The sequence below is a fragment of the Strix aluco genome, chromosome 6 (assembly GCF_031877795.1).
Source record: "Strix aluco isolate bStrAlu1 chromosome 6, bStrAlu1.hap1, whole genome shotgun sequence".
Classification (NCBI taxonomy): domain Eukaryota; kingdom Metazoa; phylum Chordata; class Aves; order Strigiformes; family Strigidae; genus Strix; species Strix aluco.
In genome coordinates, this window is record NC_133936.1 from 8,080,554 (window position 1) to 8,105,993 (window position 25,440).

Here is a 25,440-nt window from a genome sequence, read left to right on the forward strand (position 1 = left end):
CACACAACTGCCCATGTGAAAATGTATGTATAGCATTTTCCAATGACTTTTTAGATCTGACAACTTCATAGCAGTTGAACTTATCATGCATATTAAAAGAAGCCAACATTACAATTAACAGATCTATTCATTTGGATCCAGCATGAAATATTATACGTACTATTTGCAATGCTGCTCCCATGCTTGCAATATTTATTTACACTTTGAGTTACATGCATTAACACCTTGATTTGGTTGGTGAAAGCTGAAAGCATTTGAACAAAGCATGCTAGATAGTATCAAAGCCAATTAATTGTCTATTATTATGAACAAGGCCATTCTAGGTACTTTAGTTTTGAAATTCTACTTATGCTAAATTCTACTGGTACCTCTGGTGCCCTAGGGATGAGAGCATCTTGGCTATGATTCAAAACTGAATCCCATTTCAAGGAAATTTGTGTAAGGCACATGGGCAAATCTTTTGAAAAAGGACAATTTCTACTGAAATCTGTAATGCTAAAAACAACTGGGAACTGAGAAAAATCTTCCAGTTAAAAGCCACGTTCATATACAGTGGAAGACATATTCAAAGTTATCTTGGGGAAAAAAAAGAAAGATTTTCATATTCACACCTCTATAGTGCCTCTACAACAATTTATTATTACTTAAACTGGTATCCTCTGCTATCTTTCCAAAATGGCCTAAAAAAACCCAAAAAACCCGTAAGATACCAAGCATGAGTGCCAAACCCAAACAGGAAATCTGCATATTTATTAGGTCCAACCTTAACGCCCACTTTTTTTTTTTTTTTTTTTTTTAAAAGCCTATAGTGGGTAACTGCTACCATGATCAAAACACATGCAGAACACAAGTAAAGTTCTTCTTCTTGTATTCTATTATACAGGTATGTGCTACTTAACACATCAGCAAAAAACCCATAACTATCAGTGTTTCTGAGACAAAGCCAGTTATTGCTCCAGAATAACAAAACTGGGCTTGTCAAGATGCACTGACGGCAAGAAAAGTCTGTATTGAACTTGGACACATTCACATTCTACTGACCTTGACATTGCCCATGCTCCCTACCTGGGTATGGGACTATAATAAAAGCAAATATAGCTGCAAGCACTCACTGCATTTTTTTTTTTTAAACTGTGTTTAAAAAATTGCATGGTCTATTTTGAAAAGAAATCAGTTAACACAAACCACTTCTTTTGTAAACAAAATCCAATGTTCATTGATTACATACATAGAAGGTACAATGAACACTGTGAATTAACAGTCTCAGCTGGCTGTCTCTGCAGAAATTGCAACAATGAAGACTAAAAAACTTCATACAATCCCATATTGCTTCAGAAAATTGAAGGGAGGGAAGAAGGTTCAGTTTGTTAAAACAGAGAGAGCTATTCATTAGAAACACACAACACACTAGAAATGTTTTCAGAGTACTACACAAAACTTCAGAACAATGCATGCTTGAATTAGGATTAGTAATTAGAAATTTTAATAACTCTTAAGTTTGAACTGTGCACAAAAATCAATCTGTAATAAACAAAATGCTTAAATGTACTTTGTTACAAAATTATCTACAGCACCTAAAAAGCAACAGAATGCGAAATTGCGGTATATGACGGATCCAATCAATACATCTGCAACCTAAACCCCTCATTTCCCAGAAATTGCAACGTAGCTGTGAATATTTTTCAGCTTTTTCTGGCACTTCCAGAGACAGACATGATCAATTTGGCAAGCAGAGAGAACTGGAACAATATAAATTGACTGCCAAGACGGTTCCCCACAGCGTTGAAGAATGCTCTATTTTTAGCTTCACAGTTTCACCTCTGCATAGCGAGTGGTCTGGCAGAAATGCAGCACTCAGCACAAAACCCACACGTGCCATAGCAGACTGTCTCATTACACAGAAATACTCCGAAACAGCAGATAAAAAGGCATGCTTCTTAATATTTACATAATGAAAAAGAAATCACTGTTAATGGAAGAAAAGTTAACTTACAGGATACAGAAATACATTTTCTGTATAACACATTAAGAGTGAGAAACAGCCTTTATTCAAGAACAGAAAAGCAAGTACAATCACTTGGTTAACAGGCTCCGAGCATAGCTTGATTACAACTACTACAGCTACAGCTATTACTACAACTGTAATAGTTTTATCACGGGCCATTCTGAAGCAGAAGCTAGTTGAACTTCAGCTGATGTTCCTACAGTAATCATAGTTCAGAGAAGATTTTTCATCAACCTGTAGTTAGGTTTCATGGTAACGGAGCCCTCATTATCATGGTGATCAGAAATGCCTTTTGTGTAAAGAGTTTTCTTCTCCCAACATCTTTTGGGCAACCAAAGCATTTTTAATAAAAGTGAATCCCCCAAATGTTTCACTTGAAATCCTTTACAACGGAAGCCAGGAAGCAGCTGAAAAAGAGACCGGTTCACTGTGAGAAATGTAAACCTCTCAGACAGTGTTACGGCCCCGAATCCAACAGCTCATAAATAAAGTCAGGCCGCTGCATGATGTTAAACCAAAAGTGGCTTCAGTTGCCATGCTCTCAGAAGCTGCCATCTTTTATCTAAATTTGTGTTTGCAAAGTTATTTCATTGTTAGTAACCACTTTATATAAGATGAATAAACCCCACAGCTTTTATGTAATCCAAGATTTGTAAATTCTCATTTTTGACCAGACACATTGCTACATTAGCCAAGTAACATGCTGCCTTTTGTCTCAAAAATAGCTGTCGCTAATACACATCAACCATTTCAGACGTAGCTGTGTCATCTTAATACAAATATTTCTGGTTTAAAATAAATCTACAAGAGAGACAATTTCAAAATGCACCATCTCATGAGCAGTTCACAGAATAGAAAACATGACACGGAACCTTCCATCTCTAGAATGCTGATTCTAATTTGCCTATAAAGCAGTAAATGAGAGCCTGCAAAGGCTAGCTAGCAATTTGGGAGATTTTGAGTTAAACACTATTATACAGTTGCTAGTAAAATACTTCTCTCTACCATCAGTGCTAGTAAACACCAGGTAATCAAACAAGACTGAATGGAATTATTGGCTGGACCACCCCTTCACTACTTAAATACGATCCCTTGGTGTCAGGGTTACAGGTACATTATCAAAGCAGTAAAGTTGCTCTCTGCATAGCTTTCTTATTTTATTTCTTCTAGGACACAGAGGGATATTTTAGCTGCTGATGCTTTTCACCCTGTCCACATTACAGGCAGCAAAATTCAGTTAAAACTTAAAGAGCTAAAAACATACAAGAAAGAAACTTACTTACCTAATAGCAACGGTTTCCTCCCTTTGCATCTTGGTGCTGATGCACCGTCACCCCGTGCTTTCAAATTCAGATTGTTTTGTTTAGCTACACACGTACACTGGGCTCTCTCCGATTTAGAGAGTTTGTGTGCTATTCACAGAGGGTGTCCCCGTAAACGGGCAGCTAACCCCAGTGGAGCCTCACTTTTTGCTATTAAGTAGTCTAGGCATGAAAAATTCTGAGGAAGGAAAGCAGGTTGTGTAATGCAGTGGGATAACACACCTTTAACACTAGTGGATAAAACAAGTTGTAAAAACAAGTAATTTGTTTTTCTTTGAAAAATGTCAATATACTTTCACTTCAGAAGAGTGAAAAGTGGTGATCTATTTTGCAGGAAACAGGTACTAACAGTATTTTAAAATGATCTGACAACCCTCCCATAAGTGGGCATCACATCTTGATGATTCTGCAATGAAATAATCCTGTGTAAGTTTGTGAACTGAACCCCGAATAACAACTTCAAGTGTTGCTGCTGTTGGAACACTTCCTAGACGAGGAAGAGGGAGCTAACCCTCTTACAGGCTACTTCATAGAACAGCTATAAAGAAATCCAGTTGTTATTTGTAAAAGCTGATCTTTCATCCTATTTCTGTAGAGCAACATATAGGGGTGAGGGGAGAAATTAAAACATCCTTCTTCCTGAAGGAAACTCAAAAGGACACTAGGTGCAATGTATTCAACTAAGACATGGTATAAAAGCCTTATTTTTTAAGGATCTCTGCCACTAAACATCACTAGTTACTTCTCAAAGTTTTGACTGAGTCAAGATATTACTCAGAAGTAACTTTGCTTCAGGAATCCAAACCTTACTGAAGAAGTCATAACAATATTTGTAAGTATAGATTATCAGAATAATGGTAGCTACAGTTACAATTTGTAAGGAAAAAAGAAAACAGGAAAAAAAGGAGACAAATACAGCTTGATAATATTCATAGAAAAGTAACTCAGAAACAGTTGAAAAGTCTTTACTAAAAATAGGAGGAGCAGAAAACTAATTCCAACCACTGAAGTCTCATTATATATTCTATTCAATACCCAGATACCTTTAACCGTTGGACAGAAAGACAAATTAAAACAGTATCACCAGTATCTTCTGCACAGCACTACTTTCATGCCACAACATCTAAAATTAGTATCCTTTGTTTAGAACTTTCAGCTAAGGTACTCCTCTGCAACCTTACATCATTTAAAGGTACTAATTCATCTTACTTTGCAAGTTAGTAACAAGTTAGTAACTAAGTTACAAGTTTAAGTTATTCAGTTCTAAACTTAAAAAATATTATCCTCCTATAATTAAAGTTACAGCATGAACCACTCATAGTAATGGCTCAAATCTCAAGTTTCATGAAGAGCTGATTCATATTTTCCACCTTAGTTACACTTTCTATCCCATATTTGAACTCCCTTATTTGAAAATTTAGAGCAAAATACGTTTCAAAAGCAAAACCAGGAGGAAATGCACAGGAGGTGTTCTAATGAAATGCTGAAAGAGTTCCACAAACCTGTCTGCTGCCCAGGCTGTGCCAGTGGTTGGTTTTGTTGTGTGTTGTAATGGACAGAAACAGGTCGGTATTGTTGACTGGAGTGCGGATACTGATTGGGGGTACAATAACAAGCTGGCATCTAAAAACGAACAATTAAAAAGATTTACTGACTGCAAGTTTATAGAAGGCAGACACCTAAACAAACAATTACATGATAGAAGAAAGATGCAAAACGTATTAAGAGGTGCAGCTGATGATAAATAGCAGTTAAAAATACTTATACTACATAAATTCCCTCTTTAACAGCCAATTTCTTCTACTTTCAGTGCAGAAGTAACAGTTCCCAATTTCCACAAAGAAACATCCAAGACACTAGTAAACGCTGCAGAACATGAGTTTTACCAGCTACAGGTAAACAGGAAAACCTGGGTGATTATTGCTCCTCGAGTAAACTGAAGTCATTCATTTCAAAGCACATAAACCAGAAAACCCTCCCCAACCCCAGAATAAACACACACAGCTGCAGTTTAACAGGGAGCCTCACACCATATAAAAAGCTCATTAATGGAGGAGTGTAATCAGTTTTTAAATACAGGTTGTGGGAGGATGGAAATGGAGCCCTTGTACCTGTGGCACAGGTTGCTGCATATATCCCTGCTGCTGGAGTACTTGCTGGTTGACAGGGTGGCTAGATGTTGAGTAGCCTGGAGCAGAAACTGGCTGCCCAGAAGGTGGTGGAGGTGGGGCAGCTGCGATGATATAACCAGACTGCTGTGGGGGCTGGAGGACTACCGTGGACTGGAACATCGCAGTATGAGGTTCAGCGGGATCAGCAGGTGGCTGGCGGGCAAGACTCATATGGCTAAATTGTGATCCTAGGTTGTCTTGCTGCAGTAGTTCAAAAAAGGGAAAAAATTACATTCACAAATGTACGTTCATGAAAGAAAAGAATAAAATAGCCAAGTATCTCATTAAGTTTCAGATATGCATGTCTCAAATTATTGTGCAATAGCAACATCAGCCAAAGAACAACAGGAAAGACCGAGATGGAACACAGTAGTAAATTATCTTCACAGCTGACAGCAGGAGAACATCCACATTCAGAGACTTCACTCATTTCACTGCAAATATTCCATTTCTGGATTACATCTGCCTCTACTTATTGTAAGAATTCAACTGTCAAAATTAAACTCAGAATTTGTGTCACTAACATTTTCTGTCTGGACTCCAAAGCTTGAGTGAAAACATCTAACCCCAGTTAAAATAGCAGAAGGCATTAGTATTGCTAAAGTAATTTTTGGTTTTAAGAGCTTAAGTTAATGAGGCTCTAATCCTCAGTAACAAGGCACATTCCTCAAACTTGGTATTATACTACATGCAAGGATTAATTTTTTTAGCCTGAAATCAAGTAACAGCTGCAAGAAATGTCTTCAAGTGGTTACCTACTATCTGTATTTTACTAACATCTGGAATGATGATACTGATTGCACTGAGCACTGCAGGAGTTCTGGGAAATTTGAAGTGTCTATTACTGTAACCCCAAGCTCCTTTTCTTTGCAAGCAATTCAGCATCAAATTATCAACATGCTGGAAATTAGAAGTGATCACTAGTATTGTATTTGTCTGCTAAACAGGAAGATATGGTTCATCAAAAGCGGACTCTCCAAACATAGAGAAACATTAGAAATATTTTAAGACCACCTGATCTTCTCTTAGATCATCCTGAAGAAGATAGCAGTTAATCAAGAAAGAGTAAGTGCAAGCTCTGTCTTTTACTGATTAGCTGTGTTCCATTTTATGATGAAATTTTATCCTTCTGAGGCTAAAGATATTCTTAATTACTACTGGAAATATGATTTTGCACCAAAAACTTTATTTAGAATACCTTTACAGCTTAAAAAGCTGTATTTTCATTAGATTAACAATCTAACTTCGGCTTGGGCATTTCATTCTTTAATGATGTTTATTAATGCAACTATAATGCTTTTCTACGTTGGATTTTACATTCTGCTTTTCATAGTACCTAGTTTAGAGAGTAGATACTGACATTTAATTATGAGTTAATATTATCTCTAAAAATGTCCAAAGGATAAACCCAAGCAATGCCCATTTATTTCTGTTACACTACCAATATGAGTAAATTCTGATCTGGTCAGTTTGTCTTACAGTGCTGTACAGTGCAACCACGACTAACTACTGAAACATGGTATTATCAATAATGAATAAAGCAAACTTTCCTGGTACTGACCACACGTGTTGCATTTAGATTATGAACCAAGACCATCAAATCCTTCTCACTAGGTTACTTAAGTTACCATCAGCAGGAATAAATTTTTGAAACTGCCAGCACACTTCGGATTTAAACCCATTTCCTGAATGTGAAATGCTTTGAAGTTATTATAAACCTGAAAGGAGTTTCATTCTCTGCTTTAACAACTGTATGTCTAACAATGATTGTGAGTCACAGCATAGAGACCCCTGAACTAGCTGCTACTAACAGCTATTTAGTCATACGCTGCATAGGAAGCTCACGCTGGTTAATTAACCATTCTCATGTCATTACTACAGAGGTAAGTTACGCTAACTGCAGTCCACAGGTATGCAAACTCTAAAGTAACAGGAGAAACAACATCGCTAACAACAAAACACCCTCCCTGAAGTGCAAATCCTTTTAGAATTGTATACCTAAAGTACACATAACAGTTCCAATAGTCTTAATTATATGCATGCTATAGAATTCAGATAAATCTATATCTATCATTACAAGATATTTCTAATTAACGTTGAAAATAATAACAAAACCAAACCTCTGAATACATACTAAAATGGCTATTGTATAACACTGTGGTGGGTTTACCCTGGCTGGCTCCTAGGTGCCCACCACGCTGCTCTATCATTCCCCCATCCTTAGCAATACAGGGGAAAGAAAGAAGATGAAAAGCTCATGGGTCAAGAAAAGGACTGGGAGATCGCTCACCGGTTACCATCACAGGCTACACAGACCCGACTTGGGGAAGATTCATTTCATTTATTGCCAATCAGTGAGCAAGTAGGATAGTGAAAAATAAAAACAAAACTAAAATCAGCTTCCCCAACCCCCCTGCTTCTTCCCAGGCTCAACTTCACTCCCAACTCTTCTACCTTCTCCCCCTGCATGTCACGGGGACAGGGAATGGGGGCCATGATTGGTTTGTATCACTTTGTCTTTGCTGCTCCTTCCTCCTCAGGGGGAGGACTCCTCACACTCTTCCCCTGCTCCAGCGCGGGTCCTTCCCACGGGCTGCAGCCCTTCAGGAACGGGCTGCTCCAGCGTGGGTCCCCCGCGGGGTCACAAGTGCTGCCAGGAGCCTGCTCCTGCCCTCCATGGTCTGCAGGTTCCTTCAGGGCACCCCTACCCGCTCTGCTGTGGGATCCTCCCCGGGCTGCAGGGGGAGAACCTGCTTCACAGTCATCTTCTCCCCAGGCTGCGGGGGAATCTCTGCTCCAGCAGCTGGAGCACCTCCTCCCTTTTCTCCTTCCCACCTTGATGTCTGCAGAGTTGTTTCTCACTCCTCTCCCTCACAGCATTTTTTCCCCTCTCAAATACATTATCACAGAGATGCCACCAGTGTCGATGACTGACTCAGTTTCGCGCAGCGCAGGGTCAGTCTTGGAGCTGCCTGAAATTGGCTCTGACATGGGGGCAGCTCCCGGTCTCTCCTTGCAGAACCACTCCTGCTACCAAAACCCTGCCACATAAACACAACTCAAACATGTATTCATTAGAGTACCAGAGCAGTGTGGGGAGTTGGGAAGCCTCAAATTTTTGACCTGGACTCTAGTTCAGATTTTGCCTTGAATAACTCTTCTCCTTTACAAGGTTTCAGTTTCAATTTATGTCGGGTTCTTTTTTGTTTATCTGTTTTGGTTTTTTTTTTAAAACACAAAAGACTACTATTATTCATTCCCAGCTTCTATTTATTAAACAAGGGATGCTAGTGAAGCAGGATCATTAAGAGTTCTGGCAAAGAGTTTAGAAAAAGGTAACCTCAAAAACCAGAACAATGATCCCTCAAAATGTATTAGTGTTCAGCAGAAGAGCAAGCAATCAAAGAAACAACAAGAAAGGATGGAAAGAGATTAATCCAGAGACATAAAAAGGTACTGACTGGCCAACAATAGCAAAAAACAATAGCATTGAAAGGCTGTTCCTTTTCAAAGGGAAATAATATATATCTAGAGATATATAGACATAGTCCTAATTGTATACATTTCTGCTGAACTTGAAATAAATACGTTAAAATCTCCGGAACTATTTCCCCCCGCTCAGGTAATATTTTACTGTGACTGAAAAGCTAGCCAGTCATTACACTGGTATCACACACCATCTTCAAACAACCAAGCAAAGGTCAGCATCCACTAAAGATTAACCCGTGCAGAGAGGAGATGAACAGATGATATAATACCACAGAATATTGCTGTGTAGAGGAGACTGGCAGGAGCGGGGGTGGATAAGAGACTGCAGAGTACTGAACAGGCTGGGAAGAAGGCTGCAGAGGCCGCATAGGCTGAAGAAATAACAGGTTTATAAACACAGTTAACATCAGAGCAAGAGAAGTGAAAACAAAGTCAAAGTCTTTTGTAATAGAAAAAAGCAACTCTGCTCCATTACCAGAAAGGGAATGGATACATTTTTTTTTAAGTTCAAGACTGTGGAGAATGAAAACAGAGGTGATTTTCAGTATCTCTGTCTCTCAGCAGAAATACATTTGCTTTATTAGTTATACATTATATTAGCTATGAGTCAGCAAATAGCTTTTATTTGACATTCACTAGTTCTTTAAGAGATTTTCAAAATTATAAAATAAAAACCACATGTGCATTCTAAATACAAGCTGTTTCAAAGCATCTAAAGACAGAATGAATCTACTACTAACCCCAGATTAAACCATATTACTTTCACTTATTCAACAATACTAAAATATTTTCTCTAGATCATGGTTATTTGAACATCAGAGAGGTATAATTGCTGACAATGTTTTGGGCAGGTTCAAATCCAGTATCCCTAAGAAGGCAATCACAGAAGTAGTAAAGAATTTGTGAAGAAAACCACAAATACCACATATAAAACCACATACCACTTCCATAAACTAGATAGTGAGAAAGAGTACAAATAAACCTTTTTCAAAACAGACCATCTCTACTGTGGCATACGCAGGTATCCTGAGCAGAAGACGTGAATAGGGAAAACGAACAAAGATAAAGGTTTAGATGAAGGTCTATAAATAACTTTTTGATAAAATTTGAGAACAATTTGAAAATACCACAGGAGACTACAGCCAGTAGCTTGGTGCCTGAAATAGCTACTGTGAAAAGAGGTAGAACCCTGCATTCTGCTGCCCATACACACTCTTTGCTTTGCTTTTCTTCAAGGGCTGAGGTTATCTTTAATCTGGCCCATTATACTGAATTCCTCTTGTACAAGACGAGAATAAAATACATCCCGTACTTCTGTGTGCAGTTTTGTGAGCAGAGTAAGCCAAACTGCTACTAAAGAGGCATTCATGCTCCATCAGTCCTGTGGTGGTTTGACCTTGGCTAAATGCCAGGTACTCACCAAGTCGCTCTATCACTTCCCCCCCCCTTCTCCCTGGTCCCCCAAGTCCTAAGGCACCTCTTTTGTGCCATGAGTACTGCTTGGGCAGTACAGCCCAAGAATTCATCCAGCTAAAAAATAACCTTAAGACAAGGAGACAGAGATTTCAGTTGGATTAACTCTCTTCCCAGATTGCTGACTAATGCCAGGAGTAACCACACAGCATGCCTAAGGACGAAGGCAGAGCCACTTTTCCAGAGCAATCTAGGCTTGGTATGTTTTTTGATACCGTAACGTTTTCATACTAAAACATTTGTATTTTTAAGAAAAGCTGCCTACCATGTTCAGTTATTAGCAGAACTGATAGTTCTGAAGTCTGGAGCGGAAAAAGTCCAGTTACCCATACCTGTGTAGCTATTACTTCTTAACTTACGCTTCGACAGAACAAACCTACTGATCCCCTGTTATCAGACAACAATACGACAGTATCAGTCATCAACACGAGTGTCATGTGTTTGACATGTGCACCTGTGAGAGGATGTGATTAGCTGCTGGCTGTTGCTGAGGTGGTGCGGGAAGAGGTGGCTGTTGCGGAGGTCCAGGCACTTGGGTCCTAACAGGTTGCTGAGGCATAGGAGGATTGTACACAACTGGAGTGCCATCTGGATTAAGGAATGGCTGACCTGGGAAGTTGAAAGAGAACAAACACAAGCAAATGACAGCCAGCTGCATCATCTAAGTTTGGAGAAAATAAAGACAAATGTATCTACAGTAGGCAAAGTGAATACAATAATAAGATTTGAAAATAAGTCATACTGTTTTATACGACACATTTATGCCAAATCCCCACAAATATATTTATAATACCAATAACTAAAGAGACCTCATTTGACAAACTACATGCAGTTAAAGAACAAAACATTTAAGATAAACAAAGATACCACAGTCTTTACTTAGTGAACACAAATAAATATTTGTTGTATCCTGCTTGTCTTGAAAACTCATTTATAATTAAGTGGATTGAAAAGGACGGGAGTAATAAAGGAAAACCCTACTTTTAAAAATACTACTTTAAGGACCTTTTAAAAGGCCATTAAATGAATCTCCTTTAATCAGTTTGAACACCAGTCAGAACACAGGACAGCTTAAAGGCAAATATTTTAAAAATATATATAAAGCAGTAGCTGTAATAGTATTCCCATAACTGCTAATGAGATTACTGTTAAAGGACTCTCTTCCCCTATTTATAAATGAATTGGCCTTCAGCTTTCAAATACAATAATGTAGTATTGTTCTCCTATTTGTTTGCAACTTCAGTATTACAGCAGTAGACTAGTGAAAAAGAATTAAAAAATAAACTACTTAAAAGTAAATCATAAACAAATAGTGATTTATGTTGGTGCCTGGGTTGGGAAAACCCAAAACAAATCAATGGAACAACAGATTAGCTAGCAAGGACCTGTGTCCAGCTGCTTAATGACACCTCTTGCACTGGCTTATTTTGATGCTTAAGGTCCAAATACTGATATAAATTTTTCACTCCTCTGATACAAATATTTTCTTGTCTGAGATTCTTTCCATAAAGGTATAAACTGAGACTAAAGCCTTTGCACCCTCGCCAGGGTCCTGTCGAAGTACACTAATGCTCCTTCAGACTTCTTCATCCCATCATACTTAAATGCAACTGGCCAACGTAAAACTGTAGAAGTGACTGAAGAGAGGACTGAGGCAAGACATAGACAGGAAGCATGAACTGACTTGCAAAAATAAGCTACATATCATGCAGGTGATCAAGATATATCCAATTTAGCTTAATGGATTTCTCTTTAATGCTCAAGAATTGGGAATGTTCACATAAATAGAGAGTCAGATTTTCTTCTTTGCTTGTACCACTTCCTGGTAATCATGGGAGCTTAACTTGTTTCTGGTCATGACTGAATAAGAACTGCCTTTTCCTAATTACCATCTGCAACTACTGAGAAGAATGACTCTCTAGGCCTAAGGTCACAAGATGCTCTGTCAGAAATGCTGAGAAACTAATCTGTGTTTCTTGAACTCTGTCATTTGGAACAATAAAGCCAGTTATTGAACAGTTACAGAATATGATTTGAGTACACTAAGTCAAAAGTTTATCTGGACCTAGATATTCCTTCCTCTGGAAGTGTACTTTATCTTCTATTAGACACTCATTAGACATCAACATAAACTTCTGTTATGAAAGGCTATTGAGTGGTTTAAATACATAAAAGATGGATAAAATGTAGGAAGAATCACAATTCTGAAAATCACACTAGTTTTAAGGAGAGTCAAGTCTGCCTTTTCTGAGGGGGGTGCAAATAAAGATGCTTTCAGATGAAAAACTCTCACAATCGCATTTGTTTCTCTGCCCTTCCCTGTTGCTATGTGGAAGTCCCATCAATGTAACAGGGAAAATGACCAACAGTACAGGAGGAAGAAAGTGAAACCAATCACACACAGAATATTGACAAGCATGTAACTGAAATGAAGATGACTCAAAAGCTGCTATTTTTTAAATGACAAAACTATCATGTTTTACATGAAATCACTTTCAAGCTGATGATATCATTTCAGTGCCTGCAATAGCTGTTTTGCTGTACAGTAACTCTAAAGATTTTAGCATGGTCATGCTATAAACTCATAATATGAAAAATGACAGCCAACATTCTTCATATTTAATGTAGACTATGAAGTACTCTAGTGTATACGGACACCAAAACCACTTATTTTGCTAGCAAAAGTTCTTCACTAATCATCATACTTGTCTTCAGATGCTCAACACACAATGCAAAATTCACGTGTAAGATGTACAACTGTTGCATTAGCACTAGAAAAACTAAGTCAATAATGCTGTTGTCCAGAACCTAGATCTAAGATGGCAAATACATCCTCCTTCAAATCCAATGGCTATCTGTGAAAATTAGATGCTACAGCTAGTCAATTGTAACCAATTTTTTAGCAGGGTTAGCTTAAACCATTTATACAGTATAGCATTTAAGAGAAACCTTAGGCAGCATATCAATATGCCGAATCAATTAAAAAATATAAAATTTTGTATATAACAGCAATTGATTTATATTAAGGAAAAATAAATTTATCTAATTCAATGTTAAACCTTTTAGTTATAGAAGAGAAATAATTTAATAACTGATCATTTTAACAACCCCAATGAGAAAGCTTTAGTTTAAAACATCACATGCAGTTATATTCAAACACAATAAAGTCCATCTACAGAATGATGAGAAATATATCCTGAAGTATTTTCTTTTCTACAAGGAAAACAAACCTTTAAACTAAAATTTTTAGGATTTCTTAACCTCTACAATGAAGTAAAAGTTTGCCCAGGGAATGCTAATGAATCATTTAATCCAGACAAGTAGTTACACATCTCCTTGCACCTACATTATCAATTTCCTACTACTTACTAAAAATATCAGTATTGGCCAATTACACCAACATTGACTTAATCCTGTTTTAAAACTGACAAACAGAAGTTTAGAAATAGCATATAGTCTCATGCTTATTTCTTTAACTTGTATTAAGTCAGTGTCATGAGCATAGACACAAGAATATGCTACAACAAACAAAATGAAGGATGATAAATTCTTTCAAGTCAATATGAATACTTCAGGCTCTCTCACCTCACTGAAACTGTTTTATAGTATAACTGGGAAAGACTTTTTCCTCTCCCGAAAAAAGCCAAAACAATTAAAGTTATTCCAGATAATAAATCATGGGATCTTCATATTCTGTGCAAGTCACTCATTTAAAATTTTACATATGTTAAAACTCTACTAGAGAAAAATCAAGTGAGTTTACTTATGCCTTTGATCCTACAGTCATGCTTTCTTTTTAAATTAAGTGCAGTGAACAAACACAACCACAGAAAAAAAATAAAGAGAAAAAGAAAAGGACAGTACTGACACTCAGCCTTATGTAAACACTCGTGCATTCTTCTCCAAGCTCTCAATTGTAACAAACACATCCACAAGCGTGTACCAACCTGTTTGAGGGTTGATCAGAATACTGCCAGGCGGTATGCCTGCCGCTTCCAAGGGAAGCAAAAAGAAGCTAGTGCTAGTAGGTGCCACTTGCCCGCTTATGCCACCATCAAAGGAAAGAGAGTTACTAGTGCTGACAGTTGGATAGACGGCAGGCGTGCCATGAGAAGGCTGGCTTAGAGCTGGCACTGGAAGAGGCTGCTGGGTGTGAGAAAGAGAACCCGTGGATGACCCTACACTACTAGAAGACTCTGAACCTAGGAAAGGAGTAACGAGAAATTGTTTTTACCTAGAGACAGAAACATTGTGCTCACTTAAAATATATACTTGTAAAAGCTTACCCTTAAAGCTTAGTGTTAATACATTATTAAACAGTGGCCTTTTCAATAACTCCCCCTTCATCTCCCCTGCAATACCATTACAAGATTCCTTCTGTGAACCAAGGGTCAATTCAGCACTGCTTTGCACTGTAAAGTGAGGCTTTCATATCTAGCTCTGATTTTCTGCACAGAAAATACATGCCTGTGCATGTGCTAATGTTCAGTTCATCCACAATTCATTTAAGGGATTGGTCACTCACTCCAAAATGATGCATGCACGTGTATCAGTTGGATACACCGAAGCGATGGACACACAGCCTGCAACTATCTCAGCAGGCCATGGGGTAATGTGGATGCAGAGGGCCCAAATGCCCTTTCAGATACGCTGGCTAAATTCACATGCTCTGTAGACAGCCTGCATGCAAGCAATGACCATTTTTGCTTTACTACTAGATGTCAGAGATCTCCTCTGACTCACCTGTTGGACAAATTGTGGAATACTAAAATGCCCAAAACTATTTTTTTCCTCCTCTGACAATTTTCAGACTGAAATCAAGAATACAGCTGGAAAAAATGATGGCAATAGGGTAGCTTTAGCCTAGTTTTATGCAACAATTCAAAGTTCAAAAGGAGTATAAAATAGCTCATTGAAAGCAATAATCATTTTACAGATATGAATGACTATAAACATTGCAAGGCAGTGGAGAACCAGGCCCTGAGCTTCCTGAAAGCCAATGCATGCAGCTAAAAGCAATATTCCAAAAGTCCAATATAGAGAGATCTGTACAACTGCACTGTTGCTAGATCACTCTATACCTAGAGCTCTAGGTATACAGTTTATCATACTTTTTATTAAGTCTTTGCTATGATACTTGCAGTACTTGGAAATAACAGAATATAGTTGCTTAAATTTAAGAACTCTTCATTACCAGCCTCTATACAATCTAGAAGAGAAAGCAAGACTCAAAAATGGCTGTGAGGAAATTCATCTACTGTTTGAAGTTACTTTGCAGTCCTTCATAAAAATTACTAATTGTAACCCTTTTACTTGTGTGTATGAAAAGATAGTATAGCTTGAAGCATTCGCTGATGCTATTAACTTTTTTTATTACTAGATTAAGTGAAACACAAAGCTATTAATTGTAAACTGGGCAAAACAGCATATCCCAGCTCTGTAAAGTGATCTTCATCTGAGCAGAGTTGCTTTGATTAGAATGTTTACAAGTGTATCCACTTCTAGATTACATAGAGAAATTAGGCTGAAGCCATCATAATTAAAGGCAATTACATCCTTGATCAAAATGAATAAACAAAACCAAACTCAACACATGCAAAATCACCACAACCTGTTAACTGCAGTGAAGCAACAGCCATCAGGATAGGCATTCTGAACTTTGAATGTTAACTCTCAGAGTGCCAAAATAAAGTTTCCAGTGAAATTTTAAGAACCCATTTATGTTCTTGCAATTCAGAAAACAAAGATTTCTAAGAATGTATTTTATATATACACTATGGTCAGGTTGTAGTTTCTTTTCAAGCTGTGCCAGATAGTACTACTACATTGCTAAATGAAATAACTCAATATGATGGCACAATTTTACAGCATATGCAGAAGTACCTTGGAATGCATTTTTTTTATACAATCATACAATGGACAAACAGAATTTGTAACTGTTTTACTACATTAAGGTATAAAAGATATAGAATGCCTATAAGGTAGTGGTGGTTTAAGGGAAAGCAAAAAATTTGAACAGATCCTCATTAGAAACAAGTTTTATAAATAAGATCAAAGCCAAGCACAATACAGGCAAGCAATAATATTCTGCTTTTTTACAGTTCTACTTCAAATTCTGAAGTAGCGCATCCGTAACCCACCCATATATTACAAGCCTCAAAAATCTCCACAACCAAGATTATCTATTGGATCAAAACTACTTTGGCATTTGGAATACAAATATTTACTAAATTTCATTTTTGACCCACAAAAGATTTATATCCATATTTTCTGAGATTTTGTTTTGACATTAATTACAAGTTAACATACGTTTGAAACCCAGACTCTTGTAATTTTCCCCAACATTTCTGAATCTTAAACAGTACACTTCATTCCACTGATCTTATTTTTCAGCAATCTAAGAATTAAGTAAGCTTTTTAGCCATATTCACTTAACAATGGCACTGAAAGATGACATAATAAATATAACTAAAAATTGATAGGCTTTAATGCTGTTCTCCTCCTAGGTAGTAGGATATCAGTGCACAGCTAAGACTGCACGATGCAGCTTTGCCACACTGAAACTAAAGACTTGAACTCTAGATTTTTAGTTTGTGTAAAGTACTTATGTTGATAAATGTTTTCAAAGCCTTCGTGTGAGAAGAAATGCATTTAGCTTAAAGCCAGCTATAACGCACTTGAAAATTCTACTTCCGAAGTCAGAAGTCTCCATTTAATCAGCTCTCCGAGGCAGTTCTGCACTACAGGGCTAGGTCTTTAGTCGTTCTGTGTACGCAGCACCCACTGTACCCAGAGGGAGCTGTATGCACAGAGCACCTGCGAGACTGAGGCCTCTACATATGCACATATCAAGTATCAAACCACCAGGTACGTCACCACTATGTAACTATGCATTTGTACAGATTTTATTATACCTGTCTTAGACAGCCTGCCTGTGCTTTTGCTGCTTCCAGAGCTATCTCCTCTTGTCAGAACTGATATCCCACTGAAGCTGCTGGCTTTCGTTACAGCTGGCTTCAGATTGCGGATGGAGCTATCAGAGTCGGTGCTGCTCCAGGGACGGGGTTCACAATACTTCAGCTCATTCTCAGTACTGCTCTGATGGCTGTTGGCTGATCTCCCTGATGTTTCCTTATTGATTCTGTAAGTTATAAACTAAACTTTTAGCACAAGCATCAATTGCAAAATAAGGGAAAAGAAAAAAAGAAAAAAAAAGAAAGAAAAGGTGAAATGCATGCATAATACTTTGGGATTTTGTTTTTTTTTAAAGAAAGCATCAAATACCTAAGTATCTGTCGTCTTTGTTGTGTACTATTAGTTTCTTCCTCCTGGATTCTGTTGACATTTTAATAAGATAGCTTAATATTTATGAAGAAAATAGGAAAATGAAACAGAATTAAACTGCAAATTTTCTTACCTTTTATCAGTGAAATAATTCTCTTGGGAACACAGGGACTGAGGGGCAAAGAAGTGTAGAAATTAATATGAATGGCATCCAGAACCCCTACTACAGCGCAGTAACAAAACATGCTGCAATTTGGAGTCTTTTGTATTACACATGCACTTTTAGAGCATCCTCTTTGTATTAAGCTGCCTGAAAACTTAACCACTTTGGTGGATAATTTCCATGTTATGGGAAAAAAAAAGACGATATAAAAAGGCCCATCTACAGGAAGTAAAAGTTAGCATTTGAATAGTTACAATGCTGACCATTTTGTTTATATCAGTATTTTTCTGAGGTTACAATTCTTCCATTGGGCCTTCGCTGCCTTATGTAACTTCCAGCTGATGTGAGACTTCACAAGTCTGTTACCACCACCTGAGTTGCCTTGTCTTCTGCTTGAAAGTGTGAAGTAGAAGATGATGCTGGCTACTGCAATAACTGCACTGAATTCTTTGGGTACGAGTACACATATGCTAAAAAGCAGACAGAATATACAATCAAAAAGGCTATTATTAACTTCAATTATGTTGTCCCTTTGACTCGTAAGATTTGGTACAAAGCTTCTAAGGGTACAATACATGATAAATAAGTACGCAAAAGGAAAAGGTAACTTTTACATCCGAAAGTTCATTCTTTTGTTGGTAACTAAGGTGAACAAAAAAAAGGCTTTTGGAAAACATTTGGATATGGCAAATTTGCCTCTCTGAGAGTCTGGTTTTGGATCTGTAAGAGCTACAGATAAATGTCAAAAAAAGGGCATTATTAGAAGTAAGCATATTTTTTAAGACTATTTGTTCTGTTTCACTCAAAATATAATCACTACTAGCAACTGAATTATAGTTTACAATGTCGTCCTGCTTGATAACTCCAGTAAAGAGAGACTAGACTTCTAGATTTCTGATTGAAGTTTTGCATATGAGGATTTAAATCATTTTACTGTGACCAGTCACAAGATGTGTTTGATATAGACACAAGTGAGAAAAAACATTTTGGGTTTGTATTTTGTTTTGGGTTTTTTTTCTTTTTTAAATAATTAGTGCTCTGAGCCACAACTGAAACGATTGCAGTACCAAAACTCTGTAACTCAAATTTCAGTAAGGGGCAAAATAATGCATTGAAATAGGTAATGCTAGATAACACACCAAAGTAATTCTTGAAGGTTGCTTGAGTTCCATACAGTAGCGATTAGAGAAAACAGAAGATTTCTCAGTAACTTCAATATCATTTAGAAGTCACTCAGGCCACACTAATTATTCTGATCTGCTCAGTCCCTTTCAAAAACAGAAAGTTTCCTGCAAAGAAATATCTTTTAACAAAAACCACATGTGCACATATGTGTGTGAAGTATTCGTACAAAACACCAGAAGATTTTCTTTGATACATACATCTTGTGCAAATATTCTTTCTCTAGCTCTCTGATACTCTTCTTCACGTTCTTCTATGGATTTACTTCTTCTGTCATCTTTTAATCGTATTCTCATCTAAATTAAGTGATACAGTGTCAACTTCTACAGGAAAATAGTATAAATACACAGTCAAATACAGCAAGTGGAAGGAAATAATCCACATGTATTTTACCTGGTTGTCATCTTTGTCTAAACTAGAGTTATCTCTTTTAAGGATGTACCGCTTCTGGAAATCATCACTCTTCTCATCCTTTATATGCTCACAAAACTTTTGGTCAGGTCTGTGAAAAGTCGTTAGAAAGAAAAGATTTATGGTTTTGTAAACATATACTGTACACAGTGGAACAAACTGAAATATACTCAAGATTAATGTTAAATATACTTAATATTCTAACTGAAGTGATAGATTTTGGTTGTCCAGGCAATGGAAAAGGTACCAAAAAACAAAAGATGATGTGTACCCCTGACAAGTCCTGTTCCTGAGGCGTAACAAACCTGCTTTTAAAATCTCTTCCTCCTTCAAAGCTTTTGCTTCAATTTCCATTTAAGGTGGCAAGCAAACCGCATGCCCTTGGGGAATCAGAAGTGCTCTTGAATCCAGACTGGTGCCATGCAATGGATATTGGGCATGCATGGAAGTGAAGATAGGTGCTTTCTGCTAGAGCTGTAATACCTCAGAATTCATTTCAAGGGAAAACAGAAGATAAAAAGATAGGGGAGAAAGCATTGAAACTTACAAACTTCTAAATCAAAATTAGGTGGAAATAAGCAAAAGAAGAACAGTACAATGCAGGCAAGCAAGAGCTTCATAAGATCATGGTGAGAGGATGAAGGAACAGATTATATATATTGTTTTGGCATTTTATCTACTTTGTGAAAGAAAATGAGATCTTTTGCAAACTCTTGTTATTAAAAATAGATACCAAGTACCTAGACAATAAAACTACTACTACCGTAAGAGAAGTTCTCAGACAGACAGTCAGGAAATATTTGTCTAATAAAAGACAAAACATATGTATACTCTTCTCTATTTCTGTTTCTTTATTCATTACCCAGGACATCTGTATAGAGTCAGGAGATCTTTTTCTATAAAACAGCCAAGCCTAACTATTAGTTACTGGATGCCCAAACATAATTAGCAGGCATTTCAGAGAACCTTTAGACTGTCTTACCTCTTTCTTTTAAAGGTCCCTGAATTTACTGCCCTGCAATCACCAACTTCCCACTCCACTGAGACGTCCCAGTATGCACTGGGTTGTTGATGTCAGTAACATCACTGATCAGCGATGGAGCCGGGAATCTGCCTATGAGGAAAAGGTAAGTTTGGTTTTATTCAACATGGAGCAGATCTCCAAGGTTTTCTTTCTAAATTCTTATTTTATATCCAAAGTGATTTAAAATAAGAATACTGAAAACATTAAGAATCTTAATGTCTGCAGGTTAGATGAAATGCCTGCTAATTAGTAACTACACCTATAGGGGGCTTCCAGAGGCCATAAGCTATTTAAATAGGGTCTAGGAAAAAAAATGGACAAAAATGAAGAAATCATCTTTTAACAGTTCTTGTTCCACATTTGAAGTGCTAGGCTGAAGCTTCAGTCTGGAGATGCTGGTAGATGCAAAGGCAATAGATTTGAAAAGTATGGCTTTATAAGTCAATTTAGATAAAGAATGTATAGCCAAAGCAAAAGCACATACATGAATACATAAGTTATTTAACATATATTTAGGCTCTACAGATTTTTCTAGAAACTTTTGAGGATGAAACTGTTCACTTGAGTGAAATTTCAGTGTGGCATATTATTTCAGTTCTACTAACTCTAAAATTAGGGTGGATAATTAGATTTTTTTTTCTCCCAAAGCTACAGAGAGTGTATGTACATAGAGACTAGGATTAGGATTCAGGCACTGCAAATTCCTATTTCCATGTTCAAATCATAGAGCACTTAAAAACCCAACAAAAAAATGGTGTCAGGCAAATGCTTTAAGTTAAATCTAGAAACTAGGTGGCATAAATATACCAACACATTAGTCCTTTGTCTTTCTGAGAGAGAATGAGGAGACAGAGCAAGTGCAGAGGACAGAGAGAACAGCTGGGTCCTTTGAATGAAAAGCTCAACTATGCATGGGTTTTGGAGTTGCTGTGGCCCCACTGCTACTTTTTTTGTAATATTGATTTGCCTAGTGTTTTCTTCAAAAACTCCCCAGCCCTCCAGTAAAGCAGCATGCCATGACTTGTTAACCTGGTTGACACTTCCACTGATGAGATGTCTGTCTTCCCTGCTATGTTTATTTTGTAAGGCCATGTGAGATCTGTAAGCAACATTATTCCAATAAAACACTTCAATGCCTGAATTGTCCCAGTAGAATTTTACAGTACAAAAGCCACAGTTGTGCAAGTCTTGTCCCCTCCCTTCACCAAATCAGAAGTGACCCCTGTTCTAAGTTAAGGACTGGTTCTGCTTTTCAAAAGAAACAAAGAATGTACTTTGTACACTTTACTGGTGTAAAACTTCAAACAGATAAATAGTTGATATAAATTCATAGTTCATGGAAACACAGTTATCAATGCATCTCTGCAAGGAACGCAACAGAAATTCATAGGTTACAGATAACCTTTTTTTTCCCAAAAAAAGTTTAAACATGAAACAGATCACATTATTACACAGCACCGGAGCATGAACAATAAAGATCTTGCAACTACCTCTCCTTGATGCATGGTTCCCAATGAGTAGACCGACCCCTGCTGCTATAGATGCAGCATCATTACATAATATATCCCAGGTGTTTAATCTATGCATCAAAAAGTTTTTTCAAGACTTTTACACTTACATTCTTGTATTGCTAGTTTTATTTACTATGACTGACTTCCCACTCTGGTCCACGTTGTGCTCTAATCCAAAGTAAGCAGCTACCCTGTGCAACAGCATTCTATGGTAAGATGTCATTGGGGGAAACTTTTTTCTTGGAACTCTGGAAGAAAGGAATAGTAGCTTTATTAAACAAACAGGAACACTCTTGAATTCTTTTTTCCTATTAGAGTACAGTACTTACTCATTATTACCAATGAAATCTAAAATTTCCTGTTCTAATTTCAGCAGCATCATTCTGTCCCTGAAAATAAAAACACAGCAACTCACATATGAGACACTCCAATAACTGCAGTTGTATTCATCTTAAGAATACACAGATAAGATCTGTGATGAAGGGATGATGACAGACTGTAAATAAGACCACCAGGTGTCAAATGCAGTATTTTTAGGACAAAGTATTCGTTTTTCACTAAGCTATGTCATATTGGACCTGCCTACTGAAACATGCTGTTCTCATCTCAGAAATCAAGAGTACAAGCTCAACGGAAAAGTACAGTCATTGAGAAGACAGTCTCAAGAAGAACAAAAAGCAGCGACTAGGTTGTTTCTTACTAGTTAGCATGGGTAGTAAGATTTGCAGAGGCCTGAACTGACCCTTGGATTGTGAAGCACATCATAGGATCATTGAAACAGAGTGACAGAGGACTGATAATGGGAGGCACTACTACAACATACCCACAACCAAGTGGTTAAAAGCTGGCACACACTGCAATGTGATGAGATATTAAAATATGAAAAAGCTAAACCTCAAGGTGATAGAAATGAACATGAGTCTTAAAAATGCTTATGACAGTTCCAATAAGTCATTAATATATAATGAAATTAACTGTCGCACAGTCCATAGTTTGTGCACATCAGATAACTAAGCTTCCCAGTTACTGCGTGTGTAAATCCCAAGTAGACCTTCACCTGCCATTTCTTATTTTCATTGGGATGCCTTATGACTTCAAATAGGAACGTAAGAGTCTAGCAGAGGTCCGTGCTTGCTAATTTTAATCTATAGGACAAAATGGTTTGGCCCCTTCTTACAGCTCATTTCACATTTTTTACCAATAAAGTGGAATCTCAATAAATTATCACACTGGAAATCATAACTATGAATGAATAACAAATAGTCGTGGAATAGCTTTTGCAACAGCAGCACAACTCCACCAAGTCAATTTCCTGCCTTGTATGTGTAGCCATAGACTTAGTATGAAACCCCATTGAGGAAAAGAACAAACAAGATAGACATGGACTTGAATTAGGTCAGATTTGGTTTCTGATGTGCAGAGTGAAGATGTGTATCTCTAACTATAGTTATATGGTACAGCTTAAAAAAAAAATTAATTCCTTTGTCTATAAATTCAGTGCAAGGCAGATTAAAGTAAGAGAAGGCAGTTTGGTTTCTAACAAGCAGACACAAAGAGAGTACAAGTTTTAGAGATACAGTATTAGAATCCCTTCAGGGAGTGAAATGCACACAGAACTCATTATTTGCCAATTAAACACTAAAAGCATTTAAACCATTTCAGTGTGCTGAACCTCTGTTCATATAACAGACAAATTACAGTGGATTGGTGTTTCAGATAGCTCGTGCAACAAAATCACATCCTAAATAACTGACATGTAGTGTTAAACATTTAAGAGGGGGAAAAAATGCCACCACAAAAAAAAAAAAAGGTGGTGAGACACCTCAAGCAACAGCAAGCAAAACAAAAAGTTGTCGTTACTGATGCTTACCTGGGATTGTTTTTTAATGTATTTACTAAAAATTCATGAAGATCTATACCAGTGGAATCCGTATACTCTTGGCTGGAATCTAAGGGTGAGGGGGAAGAGAGCAAAATTACGCTTTGAAAAAACACTAATTTTTCCCCAATTATTGCTAAACATATTGTTTATGGATCAATACTATGTAACTATTAGGCATGTTATTCCAAAAATTAAACACTTCCAGTTTCCAGGGAAAAGGTTCACATATAAAAAACAAAACAGATAACCCAACATCACTCCCAATCCCCTAATTCAAGTGTAATACTGAAGCAAAAGCTGCCGATTTATTAACAAATTGCTATATATTTTGAAGCAGTATATCACCTTCAGTCACCCAATCTCCACCATTGCACTCTCGTATACACTTCTGTGGACCAGCAACTGATCTACAGAATTACTGGATGGTGCCTGAAGAAATACTGTAATTCAGAACGTAACAGTTTAACCTTCGTAAATGTTATTTTGTGTTATTAAAAATCCTTGTTCTGTTGGGTTTGTTTTCACAAAATAATGTTCAGAAGTTTTCAAAAAGAGGTCTCACAAACTTCTGCCTCCTTTCTGCTTCAGTGAAACAAAGTATTCAAGGTTACATTTTGTTCTCTAAAATCTGTCACTGGAAGAAATTATTTAACACCGAATCTTCCCTTACATGAACATCTTCCAGAGTTCCAGGTCTTACAACTCAAAGCTATAGATGTTTTAACAACCTTTTTGCCCTAGATTTCTTCCAGGAACTACTCACTTCTTAACCTAGTCTAAAGTTAGGTACAGCTGAAACTAATACCTAGGTCCTAGCTGTTCAGGTATTTTTGTGGTCAGTACAGAGAGCAGTCATTGCAAATTAGCGTCTATTAGCAGTGAGGGGACTACTGCACACAGAAGGGTAGAATTCGGTGGTGACAGAATCTATGCAGGCTCAGGCTTTTTCATTAGAAGCAACAGTGCCAGCAGAGCAGCCTCTTGGCATAGTGGGAAACTGGGTGACCAAAGTGTCCAATTTTCAAAAAATGAGACCTAAATTTTTCCCGGAGAAAATCCAAGTCCACCTGAGGACAGGGAATCTCTAGTTCCCTAAAGAAGGATGATCGTGCGCTCCATTATCTGCAGAGCCATATATTATCGATGAAACCAAGCAAGTCTGAGCATTTATGGTATGGGATCACTTTTGATTCTGACGAGGGGAATCCTAGGTATGCCTGGTAAAATAACTTTGAAGTAAATAATTATTCAATCTTTATTTTCTTAATTTGCAAGTGAGCAATAATTACTAGAAGACTGAAGCTTAAATTCCATCATTTTCTATTTTGGCATATCCTAAATTGGCAAGTCATTAACCTCCAGAGGAGATATTAGGTGAATTCAGAACAGCTACCTCTACCTTAAGTATTTAGTCACTTTGCTCTCAACTCCTCATCATTACCTAATATCTTGGGTATTTATTTTGGGGTTTTTTTTTTTTTGGGGGGGGGGGGGGGGGGGGAAGGGTAGGGTGCAGTTGGAGG

General features: G+C 37.3%; 1 protein-coding gene across 12 annotated transcripts in view; it reads right to left on the bottom strand.

Annotated features, from left to right (window-relative positions):
- Window positions 1-25,440, bottom strand: part of R3HDM1 (R3H domain containing 1) — a 54,847-nt gene that overhangs the window by 12,355 nt on the left and 17,052 nt on the right. For 4 of the 12 annotated variants that reach the window (XM_074828576.1, XM_074828570.1, XM_074828568.1 and 1 more), the window contains 13 exons: window positions 23,906-23,984; window positions 22,365-22,424; window positions 22,143-22,283; window positions 19,483-19,591; window positions 19,290-19,385; window positions 17,878-17,915; window positions 17,745-17,795; window positions 17,375-17,601; window positions 14,408-14,662; window positions 10,915-11,069; window positions 9,257-9,358; window positions 5,439-5,699; window positions 4,830-4,950 (listed from right to left, as the gene is read on the bottom strand). In XM_074828576.1, the coding sequence (XP_074684677.1) occupies window positions 4,830-4,950; window positions 5,439-5,699; window positions 9,257-9,358; window positions 10,915-11,069; window positions 14,408-14,662; window positions 17,375-17,601; window positions 17,745-17,795; window positions 17,878-17,915; window positions 19,290-19,385; window positions 19,483-19,591; window positions 22,143-22,283; window positions 22,365-22,424; window positions 23,906-23,984 (1,695 nt within the window). The remainder of the gene's footprint in view (window positions 1-4,829; window positions 4,951-5,438; window positions 5,700-9,256; window positions 9,359-10,914; window positions 11,070-14,407; window positions 14,663-17,374; window positions 17,602-17,744; window positions 17,796-17,877; window positions 17,916-19,289; window positions 19,386-19,482; window positions 19,592-22,142; window positions 22,284-22,364; window positions 22,425-23,905; window positions 23,985-25,440) is intronic. The other 8 variants (XM_074828577.1, XM_074828569.1, XM_074828579.1 and 5 more) reach the window with 6 other exon arrangements.